The sequence below is a fragment of the Diadema antillarum genome, unplaced genomic scaffold, assembly GCF_040938485.1.
Source record: "Diadema antillarum isolate AM-2024a unplaced genomic scaffold, OU_Dant_1.0 seq00000662_RagTag, whole genome shotgun sequence".
Lineage (NCBI taxonomy): Eukaryota > Metazoa > Echinodermata > Echinoidea > Diadematoida > Diadematidae > Diadema > Diadema antillarum.
This window is the reverse complement of record NW_027271574.1, coordinates 481,345-502,979: the sequence shown is the minus strand read 5'-3', so window position 1 is coordinate 502,979 and position 21,635 is coordinate 481,345. Positions and strand designations below refer to the sequence as shown.

The window sequence follows — 21,635 nt, the reverse complement described above, 5'->3', positions numbered from 1 at the left end:
TGCAAATATCTGTCATCTTTCATCCTTAAATAAAATTCATATACATGTAGAGTGTTTTCAGTAACTCTATATCTTGCATTGCTGCATGATGTTAAGGTCACATCCATGATTTGACCTCTGTGTTTAATTGGCCTATTCCTGAAAAAAAAAAAATAGTGACCAAATTCAACAAGCAAAGTAACTTGTCATCCTCTTGATTTGAGGATCAAAACTTTTGAGTTCATTCCAGGGTATGCACATTGATATACATGACAGAGAAGATTCTCAGCTCATAAAATTATCTCCCCCTTCCCCCACCACAACATTAACATTCAAAGAATATGTGCATTTTTGCATGACAATAGATGGTTGGAGATTTTTACACACACACACACACACACACACACACACACACACACACACACACACACACACACACACACACACACACACACACACACAAACACAATGCAAAAAAAAAAATCACAACACAGAGCATTTCAAGCCTATAAATGGCAAAATGAACATTGATAAGTATTTGGAAGCCCCCAGCCCCATTTCTCTAGGCCAGCAAACGTTGAGAGTTACTCGGTCAGTTCTCTGATATGTTTGCCACTAAACACAAACTGTCCTGGGAACAGCTGATAATTTGACAGAGAGAACAGGCTGGGGGTGGGGGGGGGGGGGGTAGGAGAAACAGGAAGACTTCACTTCTTGGCCGTACAAGGCAAATGGGAAGTTGGCAAGTCACTTTGGTAATTCTGATACTAGGGCATCACAGAATGGCAAGAGTTGGCATGAAATTGGAAACACATGCGATATATCGATGCTACAAAGAAATGCATCGTACAATGTAGGCCTATTAAGATGAGGCCAATGTAGATCATATCATAATTTACACAATACACAAAGCAGTTCTGATCGTGAACTGATTAATCGCATTCATCACTGGGCAAGATGCCAGCAGTGGGCTGCTATGGGGCTAAATTGCGCAGCACACCATGGGGATGACTAATGTAGATTTTAAACATAAAATCTGGTAGTGTGAGAGCTATATTGGTTCAGCATGTTTCTCACATTAAGGGTAATAGAATCAATAGTATCTGGAGATCAATAGGCTGGCCAGTACGGCATCTACAGTTTATTCACCTCAAACTCAACTTGGCAGTCATTCCTAAGAGAGTCTTGGCTATTTCCCTCCACTAACAATGCTAGAAGCTAGCTTGAGAATACATGCACTGTATATGAATGAGTGGGACTACATAAAGAGAGTTACATCATGATGCAGAACCACAGCTGTTTGTACAGTCCCTACTCATACAGTGCGAATGTATTCTATTCAAAATCTCTGAACTCTGGAATATCACTTCAAATTCATGTACGAAAAACAAGAAACATCTAAAACATACACAGTCTACTACTTCTCTGGTACATCAGTGTCACCAGATGATTCGCAAAATGTGCAATTTCGGTGGATTTCACCTTCCCATGTTTCCGCAAATGTGGGTACTGAGACTTGGAAATCCTGTTTACTGGGTAGCTTGACTATTGGGGTGTCCTCACCTAACCTCCTTCCATGCAAACAGAAAAGTCTGACCCTGCAGAGCATTAACATGGGAATCTAATTTGTGTTATGATTGGCCAAATGGCAAAATACAAATCTATAAATCATGAAGGTGTTTTAAAGGTACACTTTACCTTTGGGAGCAGTGACTCTAAAAATTTTCGAGTTATCACATTTGATGCATATGTGTAGGTCAGTTGTATCACAAAACATCTTATCATATAAAAATTTTGCAATAAAACCTAAAATATAGGGAGATATCACTGTGTTTCTCATTAAACCATAACTGTTTGCAATAAAACCTAAAATATAGGGAAATATCACTGTGTTTCTCATTAAACCACAACTGTAAACGGTTTAATCTAGAAACAATTTGATCATAACTATTGTTCACATTTTGTATATTTAACAATATCTAACATTGATTATCCTGACTAAAATTTTTACAATGGTTGTTTCTATGCCTAACTCACATCTTAGAACTATTTTGAAGCACTAAAGCTGGGTTTTTGTTTCATCGGCAAATGGTAAATAATGCCTTTAAGGACAAATTGTTGACAAGGCCTGAAGGAGGAAGAGAGCAAGGAGTGAGAATGAAGAGAGAAAGATGGCAGAGCAGAATGGAAGAAAATGACGAAGAAGACCTCGACCAATTATGGTCTCACAAGGAATCACCAATTTGTGGCCGTCTTGATGACAGATTGGAGGGTATCACAGATTATAGTGACTAAAACTATTCCAAACTTTCTTTCCACTCTCAGGCTGTTCTTGATGCTCTTTCTAGGACTTGGGAACATTTTGCGAGCCTGAGTGACTACAAGCAGAATACAAGCTTTCAGATATCATCACCAGTTTTCGGGCTCAAAGTTACTTTTCTTATTTTCCACTTTTCACTTTGCCAGGTTGCAGTGTTTGGCAGGGACAAAAACATTGACATGTTTGCTGTATTTTGAGTGTGGTAATATCAAGAAGTTCAGCAAAAAGAGTCAGAAGCTACATAGATAATTCTGCCTGTCTATAATGTTCTAACATCTCATTGACCGATTGATACGCTATTTTAGTTCCAGAAAAGAAACAAAACAACTGAAACACAAACAATTATATCTCCTCATGCTAAACCTTCCTTAGGAGGGCATTTGTCATTGCTGCTTAGTTAATATTTTGTATTTTGTTAAGCAGTGCAACCATACATCTTGGTGGCATTACGCCACATGCCAAGACATCATGAAAAGATTGTCCTCGTTACATTATCTTCTTTCAAGGAATGGACCCTTGTGAACATAATCTTCCTGGAGGTATTAATGTGGATTATAAAGTGAACCAAGCGCCTACGGGGCATTATAATGCTTTAAAAATTGTTTATCACCTTTCAGATGTATGGAAGATCAATTCTTGTCATTACACATTATAGATGGCATTACACAATGTCATTTATCATTTTTGCATCACTTAATTTTATGTGACCTGCATAAAATAAACTGTCTACCAAGCACACAAAGGATCTATAGATACTAACAAAAAACATATTCAATTTTGTGCTTACCCAAGTGTCTTTTCTTTCTTTCTTTCAAGTGAAATTTGGGGGGTTACTTAAGTGTTTCTTTTCTTTTTTTCTTGTAACAAAAATTTGGTAGTTACCTAAGAGTTGTTGTTGTTGTTGTTTTCTTCGAACTGAAATGTACTACCTCAAAGAATTCAGACAGCTGAGTTATGCCATCTTGTGACTGCAGATGAAACATACTAATTAACTACTTGTTGCATCATCACCTAAAACGCACAGGTGCTGTCATTAGGTGTTTGTAGAGAACAGTCGCAGAATGGCTCTGAGCCACTCCGTCTGTCCGCTGGTTCTGCTCATGTCATGACAGAACTAGACATTATCACTGCAAGGACCCAGCCATCCGATGGAACCGTTCCGTCGCCACAAATAAAAGCAGGGTGCTAAGTAACGACGCTCGCCCCTACATCACCACGGAGGTGGATGCGTTTATCATCCCACTGACAGACGTGTTAGCGAAGGGGATTGATCACTTCGTTATTGGCGCAAATCCACTCTCACAGCTAACTGTGCATGGCCTGACTCTCTCATTTCCTCTTAGCTAGGCTACGGCTGTGACTCAATACACATAAAATTCCTTTACTGGCCTTGGTTTTTGTTTTCTACTAGCAGATACACGCAGATCATGAGAGAGATTGACTTACACAGGGAGAATACAGAGACTGACAAGGGAAGAGAGAAAGGGGGGGGGAGGGAGGAGTGTCATGGAATCTAATCAGATAAAACTCATCCATCAACACTGTCATAATTACATTCTTCACCACATGCCTTTTGACAATGCACAATGTGCCAAACTGAGGTGACACTGTAGAAGATAATTGATTAATGAGTAGCTGTCAAATTCATCAGAAATGGAAGGCAGATGCAAGACGAATATAGCTGTATGGACTGTATGATGACATCATGGTCCAAGATTAACTTTGGATCAGATCCGGGGTGGTCCGGGGTGATCCGCGATGTCTATGTGACTGGGGCATATTAGCAATGTTACTCAAAGACCCAAATTCACGAAGGTGGTACAATTTTTGTCCATGGTTCAAACCGTGGACAAAGACCCTAATTTTGTATGGGGCGCCAAGTGTCGCATGGCCTATTTCATTACGAAATGTTAACATTTCGTCTAGTCGACGAAATGACTGATTTCATAACGAAATATGCCATGCGACCCTTGGCGCCCCATACAAAACTATGGTCTTTGTCCACGGTTTAAACCATGGACAAAGATTGTACCACCTTCGTAAATTCGGAACAAAAAGTCATGATTGATTTTTACGACGTTTTTCAGGATATGTCCATTGTGGTAGAGGGAACCTTTGATGAGTCTTGGGTGGTGATCTGGATCACAATTTGGATCCAGGCTGTGCACACAGGTCCATGGTGTTATCAAACCTTATGGCCTTAATGGAGATTTCATCTCTTTGAGTTTCTCTAGTTCTCTATAGAGTCATACTAAACATGAAACAAAATTTGCCCTCCAGGGTCCTGCTAACCCACTAGCCCACTTGCCCGGGGGCAAGTAAAACACACTGTGGGGCAAGCACGACAAATGGACATATGTGACCGCCCAGCTCAAAACCCACAAAAAGGAGGCCAAAATGCATTTTGACTTTCCTACATAATTTAGAAGAGTAAGTTCTAAAATGATTCATAACTTGTCAAGATTAAACCATCCTATTCCATTCAAAAAGTGATTAAAATAAGACAGAGTAAGGAGGTGCAGTTTCACAGAAAAAAAAAAGAGGAAAGGGGATTAAAAGATCAGGGTCACTCAGGCATGCAGTGCTGAAGTATCAATGAAAATTATGTTCAATTTCACCTTGAGAGTAGCACCTGTCTAAAAAAAAAAAAAAAAAAAAAAATTGGTACAGAAAAACTGTTTTGACAGTAAGCAAAGAAAAGATTACTCTCCCAGGTGAGACAAACTTTAAAAATTTGAATCAGTAAACCCAAATGACATGTTTTGGTCCATTACAGAGTATCTTAATCTGTGACATTTTGTGGGTTTTGAGCTTTGCAGTCATATATATGCCTCCTATGGTTTATTGCATTATCATTACAACAGATATGGGGCCCTTTGCCTGAACTCTGGCAAGCAGGAAAAATATTCATATATTTATATTTTTTGTAATACACTGCCACTGTGGCAACTCCAGTGAACATCACAATCATCCCTATGTTAATCATCTAAATACTGAGGGATGATATGCATGCCCAAACATGGACCAGATACAAGACTGAAATGCTACAAAAGGCAAAGTCAAAGATGCAGGGAAGAAGGAATCAGACTGATATTTTTAGCAGTCGATACAGTTACATGCAGTTTGCTGCAGCATTTCAAGAATAGAAAAACCGCAAGAGAAGGGGGGACAGAGCCACGTTGAAGTCAAGTCTCGGAACATTTCACCCAGGAGCGAACAACAGAGTCGCCGGGGAACTTGAGGAAGTCCTTGGAACGAAAGAGGAAGAAGATGCGGAGGACGCGGACAGTTAATGGCTTCCACTTCTGTCAAAGACTCGTGACTCACTCCGCACCAATGTCACGAGTGAGTCTCACCGCCGAGTGACGGCTGTGTCCTCCACCTCCAGTATCCAAAGATTATCACGGGCGTGGGGGGAAGACAAGCAATGGACAGACAAACCGACATCCTCAGAACAAAGGTACAAAACTATAAAGCAAACTCCCGTGAGCATATGGAGAGATGCGACTGCTTTCATTGACAAAACTCACACAGTGACAAAAGGGGCAAGAGATTGTAAGCAAATTTGCTTCACTCCTGCAATCACTCAATATTTTGTATGAAAACTTTTCAGAGGAGTCATTTTTCATTTCACCTTGGCTCATCACAAACAAGTGAAAATAGAAATTAAAGTATTCTTTGAATAGCAGGGAGTCATGTCTTCAAGAATAAGAGCACATGAAATATATTCTAAAGAATGCAAGTAAAGGCTTGTCCCTTCAAAAGAGGAAAAGGAATAAACAACACTATGTGATCACTCTTGCTGCTGCCCACATTTCAATAAAAAAAAAATACCTCAAATGGTAAATGCATTTTATCTTTGTACAGTACGTATGAACTTTAAATCAACCTGCCTCAAATTCTAAAGAAGAAAAAAAAAATTCTAAACATCAAGTTACAAAATGCACATTTCCACAGAAATGTAGAAGGAAAATATGAACTCCTTCCTTGACAAAAGTTCACTGGAAAGACGGGCTGTCAAGCAGGATGACTCAAAGGAAGAGACAAAGAAGACAGTCGGTATCAGTTTCAAATCAAGACAACTCCTGTAAGAGGTCAACGCCAATGGCGATACACGGAGGATGTCCTGGAGACAAAAAATGTTCCTCAGGCCCATGGCTCTAAGCATCATCCGTTTTGGGGGGACCAAATTCGTAGCGAAATTTTCCCCATGGCTATCCTAAGTTTCCACACATCAAATTAGCTGAGTACAATGCCTGAAACACTAGCGATTGATCAGTTGCTACCATGCTCGAACAAGATGAGATGCAATTGTTAGATGTTGACACTGCTGCAAGCTGCTTACTGAACTATGCCAAGAAGGTTTATCTTGATTGGGAGAATAAATTCCAATTCCAACCCTCTTCATAGGCCATGACATAAGCCACAAGTAAAGCACAAAACAGATTTGAACGCACTCTGAAGTAATACCAGCAGAGCAAGTGAGCTGAAATAATGCGCACAGTATACATTTTTGATCAGCAAAATTACTTTGGTTGTTGTTTTTGGTAAAACTCTGAAAAGATATGACTGACATGCACAATATAAAAATGAAAATCTGATAATCTGAAAAGATCATGCATGAATTAATGCTAGAGGTGGAAGGGAAAACTCTACAAAACTTGCATAAACTCTAAAGATTCACTTCGCACTTCACTGCCATCAAGTGCACTAGACGAGGGCAATGGTCAATCATTCCAGTAGAGAACATTCTCTTGTGAAAACACAAGAGACGAACAATTCAAGAATTCTGAAACATACTGGAAGTTCAACAAAACCACACCCACAATTGTTGATGAGTTGAACATTCCACTTTGTCACAAGATGCAAGATTCCTAAGAAAAGTAATCTTCAAGTGGATATCTCATTGTGAAGCATATTTCTGAATCAATAATATTCTTTGGTCTTCAGGTCAGAATAAACATGTGTATCAACATGATGTTTGCACTGACCAACTGACCAACTGACCAACAGACCAAATGACCAATGCCCACGAACAAGGACATTTTAGAGTGAAACATTTTCCCCCATCCCCCAAAGCTCTAATGATATACCAATTTGTGGCTCTGTGTTCATGTTTGTACAAAGTTTCCTAGGATCACTACAGTCAGAGAAAGAGACAGAGAGATAGAGAGAGTTATGACTCACCAGAAGACGTGAGCACACTTGTTCTCCGATGATGAGTAGAGGGCCTCCCAGTACTGCTTGGCCTCGTCGGGAAGGACCTTTCGAAATCTGGTCTTCAGGTCAGTAACTGTTTCCGTCTTGCTCTGCAGGCCGATGTTGGGTTTGAAGATCTGCATGGCGCCCTTCTTGATGGAACCAGCGGCCTGCGAGAAGCGGGCCAAGATGGCCGACTTTCTGCCAAACCTTGACTGAAAGAGAGAAAATGAGAGTACTCCTGATTACACCAAATTGATGGCAACACTCTGTCTTAGGAAAAGCTGCAGCAGACCTTACTATTCAATAAAGAGACACAAAGACAAGCTGAGAGGGGATGAAATTTGCTTTGTTAATGTCAAGCTTACAGTCAGCGCATAACAAAATAAATTCACCATAAATGTGTTGATTGCCTCCAGTGTCAAAACTCTGGTAAGCAGTTTTGTGAACAATAATACAGCCACAGACATAACCATCAGACTGCCCCTTTGTGCCAGGGTTCTTCATCTAATCCTATGAGTTTGAAACACCTGTAATCAAAGTTGAAATGGAGCAACTACTCTTGGTTTCAACCACATTTGTCTGCTTATATTTCATCCATTCTTGCCATCCGTCCATGCCTCCCGTATCTTGTCAGAATATCACCACCATTGGATTTTCTAAACACCGTCTTTTCATTTATTATGGTTCAACTCTTTTTTGATTGCCCTTTTCAATATTTCACTCTCTCCAGTAAAAAAAGATGTCATGATTCTACTAAATAAGAGAAGGGGAAAAAACACAACTGCCCTGAATATCCCATATGTAATTTGGCCCATTTCCTAGAACATCACTTTGTGCAAAGCGGATTTCATGCAAATCATGGGTCAAGGGAGAAGAGAAAATAAACAAGGGACACATCAATTTTCATTTAGTCAAGGTAATCGATTAATGTCGAAGCAAGGTTAATGAAAAGAGAGAGAAAAAAAAGACGAGCCTTAAAGTCATACAGCATTCACTGGTATGTGGCTCACGTATCATGAAATGATGATTATTAGGTACATCTATGAAAATATAACATGAAATTATGAGTTTCAGGTAAAATTGATCTGACAAATTTCCTATCACGCAGTGTACAGTTGCATTGATCTTGCATATGACAGGCTTTATCCCTGCCTATCACCATTCAAAAATCTGGGAAAATTTGAAAGAGAAAATGCTTTGGGTAGCACTGAATTAAGCCAAACAATCCTAATGCACAACAAACAAAAGACACATCTTTGTTATCACTATTCGTCAAAGACCCATGAAATTCAAAGGACAACTTGTAGAAGGACAGAACCTTTAAATCAATTTGATGTGAAGAAAGATCCCAATTTCGATGCCGTGAAAAATTATACCTGCCAGCCTTTTCCAATTTGAATGACCATGTGCTTCACGCAGAGCAAGGTTCATGCAGTCTGGTTAAAATTGATCTATTTTCTGCCTGATTAGAGGAAACAACAGAATTAGCATTGTTGCCCCAATAACATCAGGGGAACACAGGGCAGAAGGCCACGACAAAGCAGGCTTTCGCTGCTGACCTCATCATTGGGTTGTATAGGTAGTAACAACATACACAGGAGAATCAAACAAGAATGACAGCAAGCAGCAGAAGGACAGAACAGACAAATAATGGGGGGAAAAGGCAGGAATTGATTGAGAGACAAAGATAAAAAGAAAGATGTTTTGAAAAGTAAGGCAGCAGGTAGAGGAATGAAGGACATAAAGAAATAGAGGCAATACAGATTTTGAGGTGAATTTGAATGACTTCTAAAAATTACATGTGATGAATTAAGCATGATCGACAAGGATAGACCAAAAATCTCATAATGCAATCCAACAACTTCAAGGAATTCAATCAAGATAATGTCCACTAAAATGTACAGCTCAAAAGTTTTTGTAAAAGAGAATAACATAAAAAAAAATAAACATTCTTGGAATATATTCTGGGACAATGGCAATGTACAAGCAGTATGACATCAGGTAACAAATAGATGATATATAGTAGCAGGGGGGAAAAGAATGAAATGAAAATGGTAGTATAGCTCTCATCCCCCTGTTGCCTTGAAATTTCTACGTTCCAGTGTAGTTTTTACAGAGAGAAGAGAAAAGGAAATCCTGCATGACTAGACAAACATCGAGTCTGAGTAAGGCTGCACTGACTCACCAGCTGAGAGATGTAGAACCCTTCCTCGGGGAGTGAGAGACGACTCCATATATCGATGGCGCTCTTCCACGACAGGCCCCTCTCTGCTCCCACCTGGGGGAATCAATGTTTATCAGTAGGCCAGGTTACTATTAAAACTACGATGCATGCCGTGTATTTCACAAGGCTTTTATTTTTGCACATTTAGCGATTTGGTAGCAATTCACAAATTCAAAAACACACGACAATATCAACTTTGATCTCGACATGAAAGTGACATACAAGCATATACATGACATCTCCATTCAGCACTGTACTCCACAATTGCTAATTTAACCACTCACAACAATGTCAGGAAGTCCCAATTCGCAAAAAATTAGACTCGCTAAATATATGGCAAATACAGCACTATATTCTAAATTTTATGGCAACCATTAGGGCAGTGCTAGAAAAACAAAACAAAACAAAACAAAGAAAACGATTGCCTCTTGGTTGTCTGATGCATCAAAGACTTGTGCAAGCTATTTGAGTTTAAGGCACTGAAATCTATTTTGACAGCTCTGCAGTAAATCCATCAATTTGAAAGCATTTTTAATCTAGCCTATTTACATCACATTTTACATTTGCTCATTCCATTTAACCCTGTTGACTCCAGCAGGCAAATCTATTCCTGCATTAATCATATAGCACTGTGATCAAAAAGCAGATGGTAATGTATTAAGTGCTGTCTTACAGGATGACAAAGATTTCCCTTTCTTTATTAATTCACTAAGAGTGATCTGTCCATCTTTGATTCCCCTCTTCTCTTCTTTTCTTTTTTCTTTTCTTTTGTAAATTCTTGGCAATTTTTACACAAGGTTTAAATTTCCATGTCATCTGCAAAGCCATGGATTACTGGATTGATCAATATCAGGCTCAAAATGTTTGCTAAAATCTAAAAATTACTGCAGGATATGGCATTACACAAAAGATTAGAATTATGTCCCTACAAGCAAGCGAAAGGAAGCCAAGACAACTGACAGATAGATTAAGGATGGTTACCTTTCAAATCTAATAAGGTATTCAATCATACAGCAGGCAACATTTAGTGGTAACACCTTCATTATCTGCCATCACTCTCCTATATGAGTATATTTACATAATTATTCATTTACTCTTTAATACACATGATAATCTAAAGAAGAAGAAGCAAATACGACAGAAAGGTGAACTATGTCCACAAAACATTCCTTGAGGAGAAGATTGCTGGATATCCAATTAAATCATAATCATCAAAAGTAATGGAATAGTACTAATGACATAAAAGGTCACCTGATGGAGTTCAGTAGTGCTGTTGCCTGACAAGGCGATGTAGGAATCCGTGTGTATTCTCCTGATCACTTGACTCTCATTACCAATGTCTTCAGTTGCATATAAGAGAGGCGAAAACAAAAGAGAGTGAATACTTATCTCACATGTCAACTTGTATTGCATGGATCATGAAGTCAATTCAGGCAAGATCATTAACCTGTTCTGTGCCAAGGAATTTTGACAGTGTGTACAATGCTTTGGGTTTTTTAATAGGCAATTTAAGTATACAATGAGTTAAAGGGAATGATATGATAAATGTGATCAAAAAATGAAGAGGATAGAGAAATAATTTCTTCCATCTGAAACCACTCAGCTGACTGAAACATCAGCTACAGTTTCTCTACATTTCATAAGATGTCAATCATTTTCTTCCACACCATAACTATCTTGCCACATTCATTTTTTTCATAATCTCGGCGCTATTTGTTGTACTTTTTCACCTGTCATCACATCCCTGGTCACTCTTGAATACTCCTTGGTTCTCTCATGCAAGACAGGTAATCACAGACGGAAACAAACACTGATCAAACCTTACCTCACTTTGCATTTACACAATGAATCACGGATAATTACTCATGCAACATACATTATCACAAAAGGACACTAATACTAATCAAATCTCACTCCACTTCAAAGCTGCACAATGAATCAATGAAAACAGCTCACCATATTTTGACCCCTCAAAAAAAAAAAAAAAAAAAAAAAAAAAAAAAAATATATATATATATATATATAAATAAATAAATAAATAAATAAATAAAATAAATAAATACATTAAAAAATCAAAGGAATATGAATCAGTCTAAATAAAGAAGATGGCACAGATGAAACCGACATGTGAATAACAACAAGGGAACAAGGGAAGAAGAGGAAAGAAAAAGAGAAAGCAAGATGATAAAAAGAAAGATGGAGACATACGACAAGAATGTAAAGACAAATGAGAAGAAAGTGAGGACGTGAGAAAGAAGGAAGTAGAGGAGGAATAGACGAGTGGTGGAAGGAAGAGGAGAGGTTAGGAGAATACTGATCAAAAAAAAATCATATTTGAGGTAGAAAAGAGAATGAGGAGGGAAAGGTGGGGCAGAGGAGAAAGACACCAAAGATGAAAGGTGGAGTAGGGACTTGGAAAGTGAGATTGGGACAGGGGGGTTCTTACCCATGATGCCTGCATCCCACTGGCCATCTTTCTTAGCTCTGGAGATGATGGCCACCATGGTATCACTGAAGTACTTGAAGAGGGCATTCTGGGTCTCCACCTCCATGCCTAGCAGCCGATTCAGGAACTTGGGAATACTGCTGTAATCTGATTGGTCGGACAAGATTCAGGTTGGTCAGACATGTTTCAGATGCTGAGTTTGGTGATGCTTCTTCAAAAGTAACTAGCTTAGCTACATTTCACAAATTTAACAGTAAGTCATCAATAAGGCCCCCCCAAAAAAAATGTTGCATTGGCGTAACCCGCCCGACCCTAAAAATTCCGCCGACCCCATGTTTTTTTATTATTTTTTTTGCTATCGATATCAAATATCTTGTTGATTGCGATCGCGATCGCACAAACCCGGAAGTGGAAACAGCTCTGGGGATATCGGATGTACGAGGGAGCGATCTAGCGCCTCGCATAAGCCTTCCTTGATCAGTACGTCATTTGTTTCCAACACGGACGCGTACTCTAACAAGATTTATTCAGTGTATACGTAGCATTCAGACTGCAATGTATTGTGCACAGTTTTGCCATAGGTTTCTTGTGTGGAGAACTTACACGAATCTGTATATGTGGGACTGTAATAGAGATCGCCGTGTGCGATGAAAAGATCGTACATATGGGTCAATTTGCATCTATCTTATCTAAGTCAAAATAGTAAAATATGAAGTGAAAACATTCAGGATAGGGATTTCAACATCTTTAAATTCTGTGAAGGGGTATAATTCCAGTAATATCGGTCTCATAAATGATTTGTAGAATAGATGAACACAGCACATTCGGTGCAGCAGTTGTAATTGTTTACTGAGCTGAGCACGAGTTTTACACGTAGAATGCAGGTAGCAAAAAAAAAAAAAAAAAAAAAAAAAATCCGCCCGACCGACCCTATTTGAAAATCTCATGTTACGCCAATGCAACAATTTTTTTTTTTTTGGCCTAATGACATGCAACACCATGATACCTAGAGACTGGAAAACAAAATTGCTGCAACAAAGAACTAGATATATCGCTACGGCGACTGATATGCCTCCGACATAATGCATGGTTCTCCTAATAGGTCTATAGTACAATGTATTGACAATGTGTGATGACAGTTTCAAACAATTGGCAAAATATTAAAATGACAGGTTTGACACAAATGTGCTGAATGTTCACTTTCCTAGAACTAGGTTCAATTGGATGAATGATTAAAATGTCAGAGTGAAGGTATTTGGGGAACTGATGATTTTTACTTGACTTTTGACCCTTTTATAAGTTTATGCATTGAGTAATTTTTCAAGGTATTGAGAAAAAGTATAATTTCAGTATCAAATGGGAAAATAGCATTATCTAAACCTGGCCTTTGACCTTTGACCTCACAGTTCCAAAGAGAATCACTGTTAGGTTGAACATGCATAAATATGTAAGTTTCATGATGATACCTTGAGTTACTTTTGAGATATGGAGGAAAAAGTGCAATTCAGCACTTTCACTTGACCTTTGACCTTTTGACCTTTGACCTTTTGGCAAGAAACTTCCCACAGAATACATATTGGGTAATACATGTATACATCAAGTAAAAAAAAAAAAACCATCATTCATTGCATAAATATAAGGAAAGTAGTGATATTTTGAGGAGTTGACCTTGACCTTTGACCCCTGACCTTTGACCCATGACCCCCAACTTCCCTAGATAATCACTGCCCATTGGTACAAGCATATATACTAAGTTCCATGAAGATACCTTGAACCATTTGCGAGATATGGAGAAAAACATGAAATTTCATTTTTTTTCCACAAAATAACCTGTGACCTTTGACCTTTGACCCTGTGACCCTAAAATCCACACAAAGTATTATCCCCCAAGGATATACCCTCATATCAAGTTTGATGTAAAACCACTACACGGTTCTTGAGATATCGACAAAAACAAAACGGGACGGACGGACGGACGGACGGACGGACGGACGGACGGACGACCCGAAAACATAATGCCTCCGGCCACTTCGTTGCGGAGGCATAAAAATCATAATCAATGACACATCCAATCATACTGGGGGAATTTGATTTTTTTTTTTTTTTTTTAAGTTCTTACAGAAGCACATAAGTCATAATTTCAAATATAGAGTGTTCAGAACAAATCTGTAGAGCATATCCTCCCAAGGTCTTATAACTTTCTATTATATGTCAATTTACATACTGGCTACATCTGTAAACTAGATCAATCTGCACATTACAATTCATTCAGTCTTTGACAAGGTCATGGCGATGCAGCTACACGTCCCAAAATGATTGGTGTGCACTTTCTGCATTGACTGAACACAGAAATGCAAGTCATTCCTCTTGATGGCAAATAAAGATATCTTTTTATTTCTTTTTAAAATGGTACGAAAAAGTAAGAATAATGGCAAAAATTTTCAAATAAAACTGTTCTGCACTCATATCAAATCACTCAGATGAGACAAAGAAAAAGAAACTAGATTAAAGTATCATGCTCATTGGAGTTTATAGTCCACTTTACCCTCTGCATTTTAGAAATATGCTCCACGGTATTGCCTGCACTGCAATTTTGCAGACAAAGAGAGTGAAGTGTTGTTCTCACCTTTCTCAAAGTAGTGGACCCCATGTTCCTCATTGAAAGACAGCAAGCCGACTCCAACCAAGGCTTTCTTCACATCTACATTCAAAGCAAGAGAGAGACACAAAATATGATCATGACCACACTTACTCACAGGTAGTGTTGGTGTAATATAAAATAATAGGTACAGTATATTTGAGATTGCAGCAAACACACACACACACACACACACACACACACACATAATTTTCAATTAGATAGTAAAGACTGGGGAAATACCATGTAATGCTGTTATCTTGACAACTCTACATAAACTTGGTAACAGCATAAAATACTGATCAATAACTCCACATGACTTCAATTTGGCAACACAAAGAATATGGCAAGAAGTATGCATCTTCAATGCCGTGTGCCTCTTTATTGCTACCAATGCTCACAGCTAGTATCCGCAAAGCAAATAAGAGCATTCAGCATATCTAAATGTGGCAATGCTGTTATTAACATGAAGCAATGTGAAAGCATATTACTCATGAATACGGGGGAAAAAAAGCAAAAAAAGAAAATCAAATCCCTCTCCCCTCCCCCCCCCCCCAAGAAAAAAAAATCCATCCATTTCAACAAGTGCACAGAAAAGAAAAAAGTTACTATTTAACAGTTATGAAGGGGGGGGGGATGTTTTGCTGAAAAGAAAACATTAACGTTCATAAACTTTAAGGCACATAGCTCTATCTAGCTTACTCAGTGAGATATCTACGTTTTTTGTTCATATTGCCACAGTCCAAGGGCACACCCATAATAAAATCAGAGGAATGAATTTTTTCGATATCATTCAGACATACTTGTTTGGATAGCTTCTCTTTCTCTTTCTTTCTCTTTCTCTCTCTCTCTCTCTTGGCGAAAAACAGAAAAGACTTGAGCTTCAAACCTCAAGCATCACATGGTCTGAATATACTGTTTCTTCAGAATGAAACTTATTGCCTGGGATCAATGTCTGAGTCTGGCTTAAAATGTGGTACAGACAAACACCCCAGGCCTAATAACATTACAAGATCATGTGGTGGAACTGATTAATCATTTAGCAATTAAGGTAATTAATCCTGACATGTGCTGCACTGCTCCAGATAGAAGTAATCGCTCCCAGGCACACAAATATGAGCAGGAAACTCATTAACGAACATTAATGACATTAATGGAGTTAAGCCCTCTCACTTCTCCAGAGGTGATAACCACATACTTTTATACACTCTGTTTCTATCACATGCTAGTGATTAACCCCTAGCCAGCCACAGGTGTGATTGAGCACCACTGTAACATGCGTCTTTAGCCAGGTGACATTCTATTTGGCACAGTATGAGTTGACAAGATCAAACGGCTGGGCAGTGACTGTTCTATCTACTCTGCCACAAACTAATCTCTTTAAACGTCAAAAACCATGTTGAATAATAAGCTATTCAGTCCACTTTTGGGGTTTTGCTTGCTTTTTTTCAATGCTTGTGTTTCCAACCATATGCACCTATGAAAGTGAATTTAACACACACACATACACGCACAACAATATATATATATATATATAGAGAGAGAGAGAGAGAGAGATAGATAGATATATTAACACCCTTTAAAGTACAAGAGTAAATTCACACTCTTTTAATGTACGAGAGTAAATGTACATTTTTGCATAGGGAGTTCCCATTACGCATACAGAGCTAACTGTATTGTATTTTTGTACATGAGCTCCTACAGCATCTTCTTTGTCATTCAGAATAAAAGTCATTCATCCTTCAATCCGTATGACATCACGGCTGGGAAACCAATGCAATACACACTGGCCTTCTTGATCAAAATTGTAACTTTGTGTTCACACAAACTTATTTTTTCTATAGGTGCCCCAATACAGGCCCTGTAATACACTGATATTGAAAGTGTTTATATGTGAATTGGAGCTTGTGGCCATCTGTTTGTAACCCAATCACCATGGCAACAACAGCAACCCAAATCAACCCACTACCAATGGAAACCTAATGGACTCTGTTAAAAATCTATGGAAATTTAAGAATCTCATAGGACACTGGTTAATGCCAACCATCTGTATTCCCTGAAACAATTTTGTTCCTGCGCCATTTATTTCTTGCTGCTCACCAAACACATTCAAGCCTGATGAAGAGATGTCCATCATTTAAACTCTTTCAAATAAATACCTCGTCTAGTCGTGTAAGCTAGATCAAGCTCATATAAAAGTCAAGCATGACTATCCTCACAGATGCTACTAAACACACTTCAGAGGAAAATAGGGCGTTGTTACACTTTAAAGCACATGTACTGCATTGAAGGGCTCATAGCAAGGGCTGCACTACGGCAATATGTGCTAAATCATACAGGAATGGGTGGAGGCAATTAATTCAAATGACAGCATGAAGTTCAATCAAAGAGGCGGGTGTGGCACTTTCACTCTGGCAAGGCAGCCCTGTAAACAGGGCCGGCAGAACCAGGGGCTCCCCCCTTCCCCATGAAACCCTGAAGTGGCATCAAAAATATAAACAATGCCCCCCCCCCCCCTTTAAAAAAAGATGCCAGCCATTGTAAAACATATATTTGTGATGACCAACTACATCTAAGCATGCTAAACTCTCTGTAAATCTATGTCACCATTACTATTTCATTCCAGGTATTACACAAGATAATATTCATCAAATGAGATACACAGTGTCATTCCTCCCCCCTCTGCCCCTCCCTTTTCGGGCATCCAGTAGTTTCTTGGCACATCAACCTCAACACCCATGACAGAAGCAGATAATTTCACAGAAAGATTATAGATCGAGTTAGCTGACACAAGAATGAATTGAACCCTTCCTAGAAAAACACACTTTTGAGTACAAACACACACACACACACACACACACACACACACACATACACACATACACAGGAAGATAAGGATGGTTCAGTATCTTTTTTTTTTAAACAATATCAGAGGTAGCTGCTGGTAGTTTACGTGATAACGGATCAAAAAAGGGTTATTAGGATGCAACGCCTCGTGTGACTGACCTGTAAAGAACTGTTCTCCACCCGGTGGCTCCACGATGGGTGCGTCGAGGTCTATGATAGTTCGCATGATCAACTCCAGGGCCTCTCGACCATACTGTGATTTTCAAACCAAGAGGTGGACAGAGTTACAACTTGAGACTTAACACTTAAGACAGATTTATTAAGTAAGTTTATGCCTTTGATACCCAGTAATTCTCGGTTGTGGTAATCTCATTTTGTCCGTCAATGTTGCATGTTAAAACTTGTCATAATCTTTCAAATGCGCTTTGAAACATTGTATAAAGCGATATACACATGAAACAATTATCATCATTATCATTATTACAGAGCTTTTACTATGTGTGCATACAAGCGAATCTATGCTTTTGATATCAGTAATTCTCAGATGTAGTAATCTCATTTTGTCTGTCAATGTTGCATGTTTCAATTTGTCATAATCTTTCAAATGCACTTTGAAACATTGTATAAAGTGCTATACACAATAAATAAATATCATCATTATCATTTTTAGTTTTCAGTATTCGTGCATACTAGATGAATGCAACTCGAATCAAGCATACAGAAACGGATACAGCTCACATTCAAGTCACCCTAATTACAATTTCAGCTGAGTATGCTGTGGATCCGTCTTGATTCCTGCAGACAAATTGATGCAGTATCTCAAAATTTCACCTGCTCTGGAGTAAATTCCATAATGCATTACCCGTCTTCTAATTTGTATGCGTGTTCTTTTAACCTGTTCTTCAACAGGAAATATCTATGCATGTTAGTTTGCAGACTAAAGCTATTAAGATACGAGATCAGACAACAAGCACACAGCCGAGTATATGTGAAGCCCTCTCACCTTTGTGTCAATGTTGAATCTACTCAGATCCTTGGACTCTGTTGCTCTCCTGTCGCCGTGTGTAAGAGCACCCTAGTGGGACAGTCCAAAAATAAAGTCTCAGTACCAGTTCAACAATTACTCCATCCATTGCATGAAGAATACATGCTTGAGGTTTGCCTGAATTGCCTACAAAATTCAACGACAAGAATTGCTGATTCTTATTCGTTGAATCAATAATGATTTTATTTTCAATTTCCAACAAGAGCATACAAGCCACACTAAAATTCCAATGCCTCATCCCATATCTCATCATTTTCAAAATGAAATATAACTTTATCCTTGATTTAAAGGGTGTGTACAGTTCTGGTCGAGGTGAGGATTGAGCTTTTAACGTTTTGCGAGATATTCAGAAACCACTCTATGAGATGTCACAGAGCATGCAATTCTAAAGGGTATCAAAACTTTATTTGACGAAAATCGGTGTTGAAATAGCTAAGATATCCAAAAACAAGGTGAAACAAAGAGATCCTAATAAAGTTGGGGCATGTCGCCTTTTATTATTATCACTTTTTTTGATATCTCAGCCATTTGAAAACCAATTTTCATCAAATAAACGTTGAATCCTTCTTAAAATTACATGCTCTTTCATATTTCATAAGAGGTTTCTCATTATCTCACTTAGAAATGTCCAAAACATGAATCCCTTACTTTAACCAGTACTGTACAGTCCCTTTAAAATTCATTGCATAAAGAGTTAAGTTTGATTCCAAATGTGAATATTCCAATTCAAACATAACTTCATCCCTTGATAGGAAACCAATCAAACATTACCTGTTGATGCAGACTATTTGGCTGGGTATACAGCTGATATAGAACTTTGAATACGGGCTTTCCTATGTGACTGTAACAAATGTTCGATCAAAACAACCTTTTACGCAAGTGTACTTGTGTTTAAACCAAAAGTCAAGTCCTATTACAGTACTCTCCGCATAATCGGGTAGGCTCGGGCAGAGCATTTCTTACCCGATTAAACGGAGTACCCGATTAACAGAAGAACACGTCTCATTCACAATTGACACACACAATGTGTATGTACATGCATTGTACACTGCACCAAACACCTACACTGTATGCTTAACAAGCGTGCTTGCACGGCACATTATACATACCTTACAATTGCTCAGTCACGAGCAATAATTTACACTCCTTTTATGGACAAATATGTCTTAAGAAAACTTTGTCGTTTGACTATAGACTCCTCACTAACACGCAGGCGTTTTCCAAAATGAACACGTCTCTTTGCGTGCACTAGTCACGTAGAACGTCGGGTTACTTTTCGAGAAGTGACTGGGAAAAAGCAAAATTATGGAGCTGGTGCATGACCTAACTTTCGTTGCAAAATTCTCGTATTGTGAATGTTGTTGCGGAGCAAGGGTGGAGCGCAAGTGTGTTCGACTCATGTCTGTCTAGTAGTTGTGAGTGCCAGTTACATGGGTAATGTTCGTTTACATGTGGCAAGTCGGTACTGGAACATTATGCTTTCATGTTTGATCACTACCCAAATAATCGGTCTTCTTGCAAATTTAACAGAGAATGCGATTAGCCGTGGAAAATTTGACATTAATGATTTCTTAAAGTGTTATATCTGCGATAAAATGTGGGTTAAAATTAGATAAGAAGAAAATTATTTACCCATTTATGGGGAGAGGCAACCCGATTATCACGTAATTTTAACGTGCATTGGAACTGATTTTGACTTTACTACCCAATTAAATGGAGTACCCGTTTAAGCGATACCCGATTACGCTGAGAGTACTCTACTGTAAAAGTGGATATTTTCGCACGACTAATTTTTTGCGATTGGCTGGGTGAGAAGAGTTTCGCATGTTTTTAATTCCGTGGGATAAAGACATCAACTACCGGAACATATGGCATGCAAAAATATTCGCGTGCTTTTATTTTCGCGCTAGTTTCTGATTGCGCGAAATGCGCGAAAATTTCAACACCGTGAAAATTTCCACTTTTACATTACACAGCTGATATAGAACTTTGAATAAGGGCTTTCCTATGTGACTGTAACACATGTTCGATCAAAACAACCTTTTACACAAGTGCATTAAAGTGTTTATTAAAAAAACCAAAAGTCAAGTCCTAAGCAAACAAAGCTCTGGCGTCATTATCTTACCTCCTCCGCCTTCTCCTCCTTCCTCCTCTCCCCCCCCCCCCCAACATCACCATAATCATGAATATCATCATCATCATCATCATCACCATTTTCGCTACCAATAAGTGACGTACTGTATACGCTATAATTTTCGCGTACATAAATTTTCGCGAATTGCCGCTGTCACACATTTTCGCGAGTGGTTAAATTCGCGATTGGGGGACCAGAGAAAATATGAAGTGGCGAAGAATGTGTGAATTTTCAACTTACTAGCAAATAAGAATGATACTAGTTATACACTGCATGAAAAAGACTTGCCAAACTCTGCAAACTAGTAAGTTAGAATTCAACATTTTTGAAGTGGTTAAGTCCATCGCGCTAGATTTCTGACGAGTGGTCCCCTTGCGATAATGGATTGGCTCTCTACAGTATTCGTAAGTAGACGTGGACGTGCGTAAACAAGCTTTTAGCCAGTATGGTCTGTTCGGTAAGCCGTGACATGGTATACTAGTACTGAAATGTTCGTATCATCAAGGCGAGGGATTCATTTTGGAAGGTAATATTTTCGCGTGTTGTTAATTTCGCGAATAGCTCCCGACTCGCGAAATTCGCGAAAATAGAACCCCCGCAAAATATATAGTGTATACAGTACTTGACACAGAGGGAACTAGGGCGACTCACCAGGCTTTCTAGCCTCTTGGCGACAATGGAAGCAAACCGCTGCTCCCCTGCCAGCTCTGAGATGAGGAAGACATACTCTGGGGCCGCAACCTGGTTAGACCGGTGGGTGCGTCCTGTCGAGCAGAGCAGATCAAGTGAGGGAATGACTC

The 21,635-nt window shown here is 38.8% G+C and overlaps 1 protein-coding gene across 1 annotated transcript in view; it reads right to left on the bottom strand.

The window, feature by feature from the left end:
* LOC139736685 (protein strawberry notch homolog 1-like) overlaps positions 1-21,635 on the bottom strand; it is a 49,065-nt gene that overhangs the window by 10,478 nt on the left and 16,952 nt on the right. The window contains exons 20-27 of the mRNA XM_071647433.1: positions 21,487-21,599; positions 18,660-18,731; positions 17,816-17,909; positions 14,798-14,872; positions 12,172-12,318; positions 10,977-11,065; positions 9,687-9,779; positions 7,487-7,713 (exon numbers count right to left, since the gene is read on the bottom strand). Of these exons, the coding sequence (XP_071503534.1) occupies positions 7,487-7,713; positions 9,687-9,779; positions 10,977-11,065; positions 12,172-12,318; positions 14,798-14,872; positions 17,816-17,909; positions 18,660-18,731; positions 21,487-21,599 (910 nt within the window). The remainder of the gene's footprint in view (positions 1-7,486; positions 7,714-9,686; positions 9,780-10,976; positions 11,066-12,171; positions 12,319-14,797; positions 14,873-17,815; positions 17,910-18,659; positions 18,732-21,486; positions 21,600-21,635) is intronic.